Source organism: Entelurus aequoreus, linkage group LG10, assembly GCF_033978785.1.
Source record: "Entelurus aequoreus isolate RoL-2023_Sb linkage group LG10, RoL_Eaeq_v1.1, whole genome shotgun sequence".
Classification (NCBI taxonomy): Eukaryota; Metazoa; Chordata; class Actinopteri; order Syngnathiformes; family Syngnathidae; genus Entelurus; species Entelurus aequoreus.
Window position 1 is genome coordinate 15538106 of NC_084740.1, and position 13819 is coordinate 15551924.

General features: G+C 37.1%; 2 protein-coding genes across 4 annotated transcripts in view; one reads left to right on the forward strand and one right to left on the reverse strand.

Moving 5' to 3' along the window:
- LOC133659118 (SCO-spondin-like) overlaps nt 1-10151 on the reverse strand; it is a 158891-nt gene extending 148740 nt beyond the window's left edge. The window contains exons 1-2 of the mRNA XM_062061851.1: nt 9906-10151; nt 3620-3874 (exon numbers count right to left, since the gene is read on the reverse strand). Of these exons, the coding sequence (XP_061917835.1) occupies nt 3620-3662 (43 nt within the window). The 5' untranslated portion in view covers nt 3663-3874; nt 9906-10151. The remainder of the gene's footprint in view (nt 1-3619; nt 3875-9905) is intronic.
- Nucleotides 9600-13819, forward strand: part of spa17 (sperm autoantigenic protein 17) — a 39298-nt gene continuing 35078 nt past the window's right edge. For all 3 annotated transcript variants that reach the window (XM_062060190.1, XM_062060192.1, XM_062060191.1), the window contains exons 1-3: nt 9600-10032; nt 10105-10175; nt 10270-10313. In XM_062060190.1, coding sequence (XP_061916174.1) covers nt 9879-10032; nt 10105-10175; nt 10270-10313 — 269 coding nt within the window. In that variant the 5' untranslated portion in view covers nt 9600-9878. The remainder of the gene's footprint in view (nt 10033-10104; nt 10176-10269; nt 10314-13819) is intronic.

Genomic DNA, 13819 nt, shown 5'->3' on the forward strand with positions numbered 1-13819 from the left:
GTAAAAAAAAAACATTTCATCACAGCAGTATATCCAGGTATTTATGCAATAATGGGGGTGTGTTGTCTAATTTTAAGATGGTATTGTAAATCTATACTGCTATAAAATCGGCTACTCTGAAGTGTATCCATTTTACAATTCTTTATTTATAGATATAAAAACATTTTTTACTGAAATGTTTGACACATAATTAATCTGAAATGTTGTTACACCTTCTAGGGGATGATGCTGTCTCCAGATCAGGGTTAGTATCATTTTAAATACACTACCGTTCAAAAGTTTGGGGTCACATTGAAATGTCCTTATTTTCAATGAAGATAACTTTAAACTAGTCTTAACTTTAAAGAAATACACTCTATACATTGCTAATGTGGTAAATGACTATTCTAGCTGCAAATGTCTGGTTTTTGGTGCAATATCTACATAGGTGTATAGAGGCCCATTTCCAGCAACTATCACTCCAGTGTTCTAATGGTACAATGTGTTTGCTCATTGGCTCAGAAGGCTAATTGATGATTAGAAAACACTTGTGCAATCATGTTCACACATCTGAAAACAGTTTAGCTTGTAACAGAAGCTACAAAACTGACCTTCCTTTGAGCAGATTGAGTTTCTGGAGCATCACATTTGTGGGGTCAATTAAACGCTCAAAATGGCCAGAAAAAAAAGAACTTTCATCTGAAACTCGACAGTCTATTCTTGTTCTTAGAAATGAAGGCTATTCCACAAAATTGTTTGGGTGACCCCAAACTTTTGAACGGTAGTGTACATTTTTATGACATATTCTTTATACTGACCATGCTTTTTGTTTTATTCAATTTAGCTCACCACTGCATTCCCAAGTTGTCTTCTCACCAGTGAATGGTAAGGTGTGCTCTAGCTGTGCAACAAACTTCATACTCCTAGTCAATATTTATTATATACTTTCCCCTATGCAAAGTCATCAGAAAATGAACGACTGACTTTCATGGGTCAGGTGGATTAGCAGTAAGGTTGGGCATTGAGCAGTGATAGTAATCGGGCTTTACATTCCGATCCATCCAAATTTTTAAAGGTCGATTAGGTGTTCACTGACAGCTAACTTTATTCCCATACACACTGTGAAGCCGCTCCCCTAAGTCAATAACCATTCATTACAGCAAATGAGGTACCATATCACTGGAGGATGGGGCTAAACATGTTACACAGAGAGTAAAAGCGAACAGGAGCCGGCAAGCTCTTCTCGAAGCTGTCTTGAAATAACACAAGAAATAAGTGCTTAGTAAACTTTAAGTAGCAGCAGAAAGTAAGCAGCTATTAACAGGAAATTAACAAGTACATTAATGAGAGGACAATAACTGTTGGTGTGTCAGCATTGCCACAGTCAGTACGAGGAGCACAGATCAATCGATAAAATGGTGTTGTCTTACCAAGAATTGATTTACGTGGACCCCGACTTAAACAAGTTGAAAAACGTATTCGGGTGTTACCATTTAGTGGTCAATTGTACGGAATAATGTGCAATCTACTAATAAAAGTTTCAATCAATCAATCAAAAGTCGAGATCAAGTATATGATCGATACTTAGTTTGACATTTTTATTTTCTAGATAGAATTTTTGTTTTTGTTTTTGTTAATGTTGACAAACTCAGGGAATACTTCCCTGGATACAGGTTGACTTTGAGGTAAAAAACCATAGGATTTAAATGAGTAGTTAATAGTAGTTTTTGCTTATGTTTAGTTATTGTGTAATACTGACTTTTTTTTTTTTATCAAAAAGTTGTATGTAAAAAGAGAATAAAGAAGTTTAAGTTTAAATATTGTGTTGATATTGTTAAACTGTCAAATAGAGATGGGATTTTTGGCTCTTTGGAGCCGTTCTTATATTTATTAATTTTTTTAAAGTAACTTTTTTTTTTATCAAGGAAGCAATCACTCGTGGCAGTGATAAGATACACGTTTGGTCAATAAATCAAAATGTATGCAGTGCATTACACCAATATAGACACTACTGGTAAGAATTAGTTTCAAATATGGATAATAATCTAATTTGATGGTGCCATTTCAACATTTTTTGACGCTTTATCTTGCATGTTATGACCCTCGTGGATTGTGCGGAAGTGCTTTCAAATGCTACGTTTCCTTTGACTTTTGTTTATTTTATTTTATTTTCCAGTTGCTAATATCTCATTCTATTTCCAAATACAGCAGCGAAAAGGCTACTGTATTTTCAGGTGCTTGTTAAACTCCTCCATTAAGTTAACTGCCTGCGCATGAGCCTTCTGAGACGACTGTAACTCGGTGATGTCATTAATCCTTCAATAAATAAAGCCAATAAAGCTTTTAATGTTCATTCTGGTTCTAAGAAGGCAGCGATTTGCACAAAGAACAGCTCTCAAACGATTCAACTGCAAATTGATTCTTATTGTTCACCTAAAATAGCTATTGAAAAGAATCGACTCGTTCTAACGTCACATCTTTATTGTCAAAAGCACTTACCATAAATACATTTGAAAAATTACAGTTTCTACATGTGACCGGTATCAGACGATTTCACTCATGGATGATTGGTATCGGAAAACACTGATCTCAACATCCTTATCACTAACACATAAGCAACAGAAATGTGTTAATGTTTTTTATTTTATCAGGTTTTCAAAACTTTTGTGAAAGTGTACTCATGGAAAAAAACTTACCATGTGTATATAAGTTGAAATTATTTATATTTGCATGATGATTGAAAATAGCCTCATGACAAATGTATAATAAATATGTGACCCTGCTTCTTAAAAAAAATTAAGAATCGTCGGTAACCAGAATCGGAATCAAAATCCTCCAAATTCAAACAATGCCCAATGCTAATTGGCAGTATCACCACTATTCAATCAATCATCAATCAATCAAAGTTTATTTATATAGCCCTTAATCACAAGTGTCTCAAAGGGCTGCACAAGCCACAGCGACATCCTCGGCTCAGATCCAACATCAGGGCAAGAAAAAACTATTGAGCATTTGTCTATATCAGGGGTCCGGCCCGCGGGATGTCCCAAGTTTAAAAAAAAAATAAAGCATTTTTTAAAATTTTAATCTGTCCTTTCTAATCGATTTTCTACCGCTTGTTACTCTCTGTGTCTCCTATTCGCTCAGGCAAATCATATTGTCTAAAAATGCTTTTTCCCATCAATAATATATATATAAATATATATATATATATATATATATATATATGTATATGTTTCGTTGTACTTGTGCAATGACAATAAAGACCTATATATATATATATATATATATATATATATATATATATACATACATAAAATATATATATATATACATAACAGCCCGGCCCCCAGCCAAATTTTTTTAACCCAATGCGGCCCCCGTGTCAAAAAGTTTAGGGACGCCTGGTTTATATAGAAATGAATATATCACTAAATATTATTTGAAAATGATTCCTCAGATACAGACCAGGGTCAAACTGAGGTTCCATATGCTGACATAATGATTGCCGTGAGAGGTGTCAGTACACCTGAGCTCACTCAGGTCAACTACTTGACGACAGAACAGCCACGACAGGTAAGCAACAAGACATGCATGTACATATAAGACCATTGTGTGTTAGAGCTGATTAGTCCCTTACCTTGTTTTATTGGCGTAAAACAACCTGTATCATTTTTCTTCATGCAGCGTTAGAATAGTGCAAGCGCACAGCCTGGTTCTATTTTTCTGTAGAGTATTTTAATCTCTTTCTCTACTACTTAGTGGCGAGGATGCGAATCGAGGGGTCCCTTGCAAGCCTCGCGCTCGGCCGACAGACTTCACCTGCCACAGCCCAGAGAGGTCAGCCGCAAGATGAGCAGCAATTCCGAGTACGCGGTCATTATGTACGCCTGACCTGCTGGAAGAGGAGAGAAAAAGAAAAACAACAGCGGGTACTCGGTGTCTTCTGTTCATGTTCCTGCACATTTACAGTAAAATAAAGGGGAGAGAAAGATTTAATGTAAAAATATTACCGAGTGTAATGATTATGGTTTGTTTTATTTTGAAAGTTACGTTCAAGGACACCACATGTTTCACACTCATCCCTCGCCACATTGCACTTCAAATACAGCGGTTTCACCACATCACGGATTTTTGGGGGATATTTACACTACCGTTCAAAAGTTTGGGGTTACATTGAAATGTCCTTATTTTTGAAGGAAAAGCACTGTACTTTTCAATGAAGATAACTTTAAACTAGTCTTAACTTTAAAGAAATACACTCTATACATTGCTAATGTGGTAAATGACTATTCTAGCTGCAAATGTCTGGTTTTTGGTGCAATATCTACATAGGTGTATAGAGGCCCATTTCCAGCAACTATCACTCCAGTGTTCTAATGGTACAATGTGTTTGCTTATTGGCTCAGAAGGCTAATTGGTGATTAGAAAACCCTTGTGCAATCATATTCACACATCTGAAAACAGTTTAGCTCGTTACAGAAGCTACAAAACTGACCTTACTTTGAGCAGATTGAGTTTCTGGAGCATCACATTTGTGGGGTCAATTAAACGCTCAAAATGGCCAGAAAAAGAGAACTTTCATCTGAAACTCGACAGTCTATTCTTGTTCTTAGAAATGAAGGCTATTCCACAAAATTGTTTGGGTGACCATAACTTTTGAACGGTAGTGTATGTGTTTGCTAAAAGCGATTCAAGAACTTTTAGGGCCTTAATTAAGCATGACAAGCGTGATAATAGCTAAATACCAAAAAATATCAATACCCCAGTATGTCCGCCATGAGAGAAGACCAAACCAATCATAGCGCACTGTTCAGTATTGCAGCCACTGATTGGCTCAGCATCAGGCAGCGTTGCCATATTGAATTAAAAGAATGTAAAGATAACTAAAGGGTAATATATCATGTCATGAAAGCCCTATTTAGAAGGTCTTAAACAGTTGTGTTATGTTCTAACGAGGAAAATAGTTAATTTATAATTAATTATCCCTACTTTTTGTTTATCACGGTCATGTCTGGATACATTTAACAGCAATAAATGATGCGGGATGACTGTACATGTCTTATTTAATATGTCCCAACTTTCACATGTCCCAGCAATTACTACGGTAATTGTCTGTTGCACTTCATGTGTTTAACATATACCGGGTGACCATTTCCTAATTGGGAAAGTTGAGTTAATAGACAGCTTAAACAGTGGTGAAATTAATGATGAAAAATAATTAACCAATTTCCCTTGAGGATCAATAAAGTTTGTCTAAGTCTAAGTCTAAGAATACATGAGTGAAAAGTTCCATATTCTTTGTAAACACCGTATACTTGTACTGTGTCTGCCTCATATTAGTACGTTGTGTAAGTACCTTGCTCTTTGCGGTCCAAAATTAGTTAAAGTTATGATTTAACTTTATTTCGAACAGGCGTACAGTTAAAATGTGAAAATTCATATAATTTACATATTCTCATTTCTCTTTACAACATGTCCGAAAAGGAGTAGGAAGAAGCAAAACTTATTTAATCCTAACCCCTTTTCAATGTATAGCAATTAATAACACTTTTGTTCACTTTTTGTTTTTATTTTGTGACAGTTTACATCAATGAATTCAGTTATTTTAACATATAGTTGAGATTCACACAATAAGATGAATAATATCTCACTTTCAATAAAGTTCAGAATGTTTTTCAAAATGGTCTTTCTTGTACTGTAAACACTTTTAGTTGGAACCACCTTTTAAATTGGATCATATAAGCACATTGTTTGATTTATTTGCATAATCTATTCCATAATTTAAATCCACATTATATATATATATATATATATATATATATATATATATATATATATATATATATATATATATATATATATATATATATATATATATATATATATATATATATATATATATATATATATATATATATATATATATATATATATATATATACTCCGCTTACATGTATTTTTTTTTTTTTTAAAGTTGCAGAATGGTGACCATGTTTGGTACAGTACAAGTAGGCTTGTACGGTATACATGTGGTATAGTACCGCAATACTAAAGAATCATATTTGGTACTATACTGCCTCTAAAATATACCGGTTACCCACCCCAGGAAATATGTCCCTGGACACATGAGGACTTTTAATATGACCAATGTATGATCCTGTAACTATTTGGTATCGGATTGATACCCAAATTTGTGGTATCATCCAAAACTAATGTAAAGCATCCAAACAAAAGAAGAATAAGTGATTATTACATTTTAACAGAAGTGTAGATAGAACATGTTAAAAGAGAAAGTAAGCAGATATTAACAGTAAATGAACAAGTAGATTAATAATTATTTTTTTACCACTTGTCCTTAATAATTTTGACAAAATAATACATTGGAAAATGACACAATATGTTACTGCATATGGGCAGCACGGCGGTGAAGGGGTTAGTGCATGAGCCTCACAATACGAATTTTCTATCCCGAGCTCGGGATCTTTCTGTGTGGAGTTTGCATGTTCTCCTCTTGACTGCGTGGGTTCCCACCGGGTACTCCGGCTTCCTCCCACCTCCAAAATCATGCACCTGGAGATAGATTTATTGGCAACACTAAATTGGCCCTAGTGTGTGAATGTGAGTGTGAATGTTGTCTGTCTATCTGTGTTGGCGACTTGTCCAGGGTGTACACCGCCTTCCGCCCAAATGCAGCTGAGATAAGCTCCAGAACCCCCCCCCACGACCCCGAAAGGGACAAGCGGTACAAAATGGATGGATGGATGGGTTACTGCATGTCAGCAGCTAAATTATGAGCCTTTGTCTACTTACTTACTAATAAAAGACCAGTTGTCTTGTATGTTTATTGTTTTATTTAAGGACAAACTTGCAATAAGAAACATACACTACCGTTCAAAAGTTTGGGGTCACATTGACATGTCCTTATTTTTTAAGGAAAAGCACTGTACTTTTCAATGAAGATAACTTTAAACTAGTCTTACCTTTAAAGAAATACACTCTATACATTGCTAATGCGATAAAGGACTATTCTAGCTGCAAATGTCTGGTTTTTGGTGCAATATCTACATAGGTGTATAGAGGCCCATTTCCAGAAAATATCACTCCAGTGTTCTAATTAAGGCTGCAGCTAACGATTATTTTTCTATCGATTAATCTATAGATTATTTTTTCGATTAATCGGTTAATCTATAGATTATTTTTTCGATTCATCTATAGATTATTTTTCCTTTTACCGATTATTTTTTTTATTTAAAATGAAGATGAAAAAATAAATGTAGGCCTGTTTTTTCAAAAGGCATGGCTTTTATTTACAAAAAAAAAGAAGTATGGCCACTCAGTCAACATTGACAACAACATGACAAAATATTCTGTAACAATGTAAACATTTAAAACTTTTAACATTTAACAAAATTAAAAGTAGCTTATTTGCTTTTTAATGTGAAAATATAAAAGTAAACATCCAGTGCAAATCTTAATATTCTGCAATAGTATAAGCATTTCAAAAGTAAAAGTATTGCTTATTTTGCTTTAAAATGTGCAAAAATAAAGATAAACATCCAATACAAAAAAGTGCAAAACGAAATATTCTGTAACAACAGTGTAAACATTTCAACAAAAGTGAAAGTATTGCTTCAAAGATAAACATCCAATACAAAAAAGTGCCAATCTAAATATTCTGGACCACTGTAAACATTAAGTATTGCTTTTAAAATGTGCAAAATAAACATCCAGTCCAACACAGTACACAATAACCAATTCTACTCATTCCAGTGAGTGTCTAACAGTTGTAATGAAGAAAGGTTAGCATGTCTACATGCTCTGGTTCTTTTCATGTTTACAATATTCCCAGCAGCTAAAAATAGGCGCTCAGAAGGGGTCGATGTGACTGGAACTGAGAGCTAATTACCGGTAGCCTTCACCTCAAGCCAGGACTGCAAGTGAGCTGAGCTCCAGTTTATATTCCTAGAAGGTCAACGGGCTCATAGTGATGTTACTAGTAGTTGACTGGGAGGTGTTTATTATCATTTGGGGAGAGTCCGCTGCCTGATGCTCACCTGCTAAACACCTATCTGCTCCACGCTGGAGCGCTGACTACATGCGCTCTGAATACGCACTGCTGATTGGCTGATAACGCTTTGTATAACGCTTTGTGTGTACCAATCAGATGGTTATGTGGGTGGGACAATGCTGCGTGCTGAGACAGAGGCAGCCGCAGAAGGAGCAAAGCAGCTTGTTAACACTTTAGCAGCTAAAGTTAGCTTTAGCTTAGAAACTCGTTCGGTACACCCCCGTACCGAACCGAAAGCCCCGTACCGAAACGGTTCAATACAAAACACGTACCGTTACACCCCTAGCAGATACAAATGACACATTCATGTTTTTGTGTAATGATGACAACGTATACTCGCGCGGACGATTGACTAGTTGATGGTTTTCTTTTCAAATGTTCGTTCATAGCCGTTGTGCTGCTATGATAGGCCATTTCCGCTCGACACAGTGTGCATACAACTACATTATTAGGCCGTTTATTGAAATACTCCCACACTTTTGACCACTTTTGGCGTGATTTTTTCCCCCTCGCTCGCACAGTCTGCTTTGCGCTCCGCCATGACGGTAGTGTGACGTAAATATGCGACGCGTCGACACACAAAAACGGCGTCGACGTATTTACGTAACCGATGACGTCGACTACGTCGACGTGTCGTTTCAGCCTTAGTTCTAATGGTACAATGTGTTTGCTCATTGGCTCAGAAGGCTAATTGATGATTAGAAAACCCTTGTGCAATCACAATCACACATCTGAAAACAGTTTTGCTCGTTACAGAAGCTACAAAACTGACCTTCCCTTGAGCAGATTGAGTTTCTGGAGCATCACATTTGCGGGGTCAATTAAACACTCAAAATGGCCAGAAAAAGAGAACTTTCATCTGAAACTCAACAGTCTATTCTTGTTCTTAGAAATGAAGGCTATTCCACAAAATTGTTTGGGTGACCCCAAACTTTTGAACGGTAGTGTATGTTTGACTTTGAGTTTGAGTTTGAGTTTGAGTTTATTCCGAACATGCAAGCATACAACATGATGTATCACAATTTCCAGTTTCTCTTTTCAACATGTTCGAAAAGGAGTAGGAAGAAGCAGAGCTGATTTAATCCTACCCCTTTTCTTTTACATAACAGTTGCTAAAACTTTTGTTCACTTCCTGTTCTCAATTTATTCACAAATAACTCCACAAATAATCACAATAAAAATAAATAAATAATACTCGGTGAAGTAAGTTATACTTCATATGGTGAGATGAGTAAGATTATTTTGAAAATGGATGGATGGATGAAATAAATTCAGAATGTTTATCATGGTTCTTCTTCTTTGTACTTTGTATGTTTGTATGTTTAATGTACCGTAAGATTTTTTTGTTAAAATAAAGCCAATAATGCAAGTTTTTGTGGTCCCCCAAAAGTACCTAAAAGTGTCGAAATACATTTTGGTACCGGTACCAATAAACACTAGTACAATGTATATTCTATCCATCCATTTCTACCGCTTGTCCAATTCAAAGGCATCGTTCGTCTTCTTTGTGGATTTGCTTCATTGATATTTGAGCCTCATAGGTGTCCGTTGTTAAAGTGGTTGCCTAGGAACGCTTGTCAACAATAGCCGACGCTAGCTTTTAAACGTTCAAACATTCAAGGTAGGTTAGACAGGTAGTTACTTGGATATCGTCAAACTCAACCCACGTCAATATTTGTCATTAATTTTAGACAGGTTATGTTTATATTAGAGATATAGCCATTCTAGTTACAATTCATGAACTTTTCAGTGGAGTAAAGCTAGCCGGTTAGCTTCAGAGGCTAAAGTTTTTGCCTCGATAATGTTGTGACTTCTCGTCGCGGTCAACATGTCGGTGCCGTTCGGTGACACCCACCTGAGAATCCCACGGGGTTTTGGGGCCATCCTCGAATGCCTGGTGCGAGAAATCCTACGGGATCAGCCTGCGGACATTCCCAAGTACGCCGCCCTCTACTTCCAACATCTTCTCAAACGACGAGAAGGTACAAACATGTTCTTATTTGCTGCATTGGCACGATTGGAAGACTGACCCCGGCCGTGGGACTGCTTTGCAGAGAGTGGCGTGGACCCGTCTGAGTGGGCCGCCAGCCTGGAAGATAGATACGAGTTCAACCGTGCATTTCAGGCCAGTCAACGTTTCCTTGTTTGCCCATCAGCTTTCACAAGTTTTTATTTTTTATTTTCTTATTTTTTGCCTTGTTTTGTTTTTACATCTACAGGATATTTCCGAGCCAGAGCCTGCAACACAAGCCTCAGTTTCAAAGTGAGTTTACTTTTTATGTCAGTAACACAGTGTTTTTCAACCACTGTGCCGCGGCTAGTGTGTCGTGAGATACAGCCTGGTGTGCCGTGGGAGATTGTCTAATTTCACCTATTTGGGTTAAAAATATTTTTTGCAAACCAGTAATTATAGTCTGCAAATGATGTGTTGTTGTTGAGTGCCGGTGCTGTCCAGAGCTCGGCACAGTAACCGTGTAATACTCTTCCGTATCAGTAGGTGGCAGCCGGTAGCTAATTGCTTTGTAGATGTCAGAAACAGCGGGAGGCAGTGTGCAGGTAAAAAGGTGTCAAATGCTTAAACCAAAAATAAACAAAAGGTGAGTGCCCCAAAGAAAAGGCATTGAAGCTTAGGGATGGCTATGCAGAACGAAACTCAAACTGAACTGGCTACAAAGTAAACAAAAACAGAATGCTGGACGACAGCAAAGACTTACTGTGGAGCAAAGACAATGTACATTCGAACATGACATGACAATCAACAATGTCCCCACAAAGAAGGATAAAAACAACTGAAATATTATTGATTGCTAAAACAAAGTAGATGCGGGAAATATCGCTCAAAGGAAGATATGAAACTGCTCCAGGAAAATACCAAAAAAAGAGAAAAAGCCACCAAAATAGGAGCGCAAGACCAGAACTAAAACACTACACACAGGAAAACAGCAAAAAAATCAAAATAAGTCAGGGTGTGATGTGACAGGTGGTGACAGTACACATACTTTGAGACAAGAGCTATGGTGATGCATGCTTGGTTATGGTTTAAAGTCCATCCATCCATTTTCTACCGCTTGTCCCTTTCTGGGTCACGGGGGGTCGCTGGAGCCTATCTCAGCTGCATTCGGGCAGTATGGTTTAAAGTCGTATACAACAATTGCGACAACGACTTTTTACTGTCAACTGAGTTTCGTTTTTTAATGATTTCTGCTGGTGGTGTGCCTCCGCATTTTTTCAACGCCAAAAATGTGCCTCGGCTCAAAAAAGGTTGAAAAACACTGCACTAGTGTACCGTGATATACAGTCTGGTGTGCCGTGGGAGATGATGTAATTTCACCTAATTGGGATAAAAATATTTTTTGCAAACCAGTAGTCTACCATGAATTGATTAACGTTGACCCCGACTTAAACAAGTTGAAAAACATATTCGGGTGTTACCATTTAGTGGTCAATTGTACGGAATATGTACTGTACTGTGCAATCTACTAATACAAGTTTCAATCAGTTTCAATCAAAAGTTATAATCCGCAAATGTGCCGTTGTTGAGTGTCTATGCTGTCTAGAGCTCAGCAGAGTAACCGTGTAATACTCTTCCATTTCAGTAGATGGCAGCAGGTAGTTAATTGCTTTGTAGATGTCGGGAACATGGTTTGTCGTGATCACAATATGCAGACAACAGCGTGTAGGTAAAAAGGTATCTAATGCTTAAACCAAAAATAAACAAAAGACAAGTGCCGCTAAAAAAAGGCATTGAAGGCTATGCAAAACAAAGCTAAAACTGAACTGGTTGCAAAGTAAACAAAAACAGAATGCTGGACGACAGCAAAGACTTACAGCGTGTGGAGCAAAGGACATGACAATCAACAACAAAATAGGAGCGCAAGACAAGAACTAAAACACTACACAAAGGAAAACACCAAAAAACTCCAAATAAGTCACGGCATGATGTGACAGGTCATGACAGTAGACCTACTTTGAGACAAGAGCTATAGTGATGCATGCTTGGTTATGGTTTAAAGTCATATCCAACAATTGCGAGAACAACTTTTTACTGTCAATATCAGCTGCTTAGTTTAATTTTTTCATGTTGTCTGCTGGTGGTGTGCCTCGAGATTTTTTCAATGAAAAAAATGTGCCTTGGCTCAGAAAAGGTTGAAAAACACTGCAGTAACAGACAAGGCAGGGTGGACTGTGTGTGTGCAATGACGAATAAGCGGCCATGCACCTTTTATATGATCTTTTTTGTCAGTAATAATAGTGGTAGAAAATGGATCTCAAAGTAAGCAAATGGGTGCTATAAATTTAGAGTTCAAATATTTTATTTCTTGATTTTTTCATGTTTCATTTGTTTTATACAATTCTTTTAATTTTGACAGTACCACGTAAGATATGTTTTGATTGCTGAAGCGGGTTTATTGAATGTTAAATGCGCCGAAAAATAGACCGTTTTGTAGATTCAATGCCCAGTCGTGTGCAAGTGGGTTTCTGTATAGTATCTACAGCCGGTATTTTGAGAGGTGAAGTCGGACTAAGTAGGGCATCACTGAAGGCCTAGGTGAGAAACGCACAGCCTGCCACTGTGTATATGTAATGTAATTTTTTTCTGTCCTTCACTGATTATTACTCAAGCAGACTTCATTAGAGCCAACACACATAATTAAACATCACTTATTGTACAATGTCTGCTCTTACTGGGATGCTGACTGTTAGAGTAAATGGTAAATGGGTTGGGTTGGGCTTTGACACTATTTCCACATTCACCCATTCACACCCACATACTGATGGCGGGAGCTGCCATGCAAGGCGCTAACCACGACCCATCAGGAGCAAGGGTGAAGTGTCTTGCTCAAGGACACAACGGATGTGACGAAGTTGGTAGAAGGTGGGGATCGAACCAGGAACCCTCAAGTTGCTGGCACGGCCACTCTCCCAACGGTGCCACGCCGTCCCCAATAAGTAAGGATATATTCTTGTTTAGAAGAAGAATGACTCATAATCTTTACTAAGAAAGGGGGGTGAAACAAAGCATTTTTTCGGTTCTTTTTTACCATTTCCGGGTTTAAGTTGGCTGTCAAAGTGTACCAACTTCTCAGTTTATGTCCACATCATTTTACTATCCAGGTGAGAGGAATGATTTATAATCTAGAATTAAATTCCACAAGCTCAGAGGTGAGAAAGCTGCTCACCTGCTCATGATGTCAATACAGCAGCATAAGGAAGTTAAGTCGCTGTGATGAATGTGGCTCTTAATGTTGGTCCATAACGTTAGCGCTGATAATACCAATATTGCTAATCTTAATATTCAGATCACAAAATGTAATAATAAAAAGTATAAAATGATTCAACAGCCTAACATAAATACAGCTAAGGGTGGGAGTTTGGCAATATATGATATACTGCAACTCTTCAAAAGTGAATTTTGAGAGCAATTGTTATTATATTTTAGAGTTTTTTAATATGTTGTTGAATATTTGATAAATTGCCAAATGTCAATGAGTCTATTGGAAAGTAGTTACAATCACCGACTTTGTGTCAGTATTTTTCAAACGTATTATACTACATTATGGTAGTTGTGCTTTTATGTTAACCTGAGCAACAATCTCCACTCTTTATGTGTAAAATCTAGGGCAGCACGGTGAAACAGCGGTTAGTGCATATGCCTCACAATACAAAGGTTCTGGGTTCGATCCCTCAAGGTCTTTGTGTGAGGAGTTTGCATGTTCTCCCCGTGACTGCATACTCTTTCTTCCTTCCACCTCCAAAAACATGCACCTG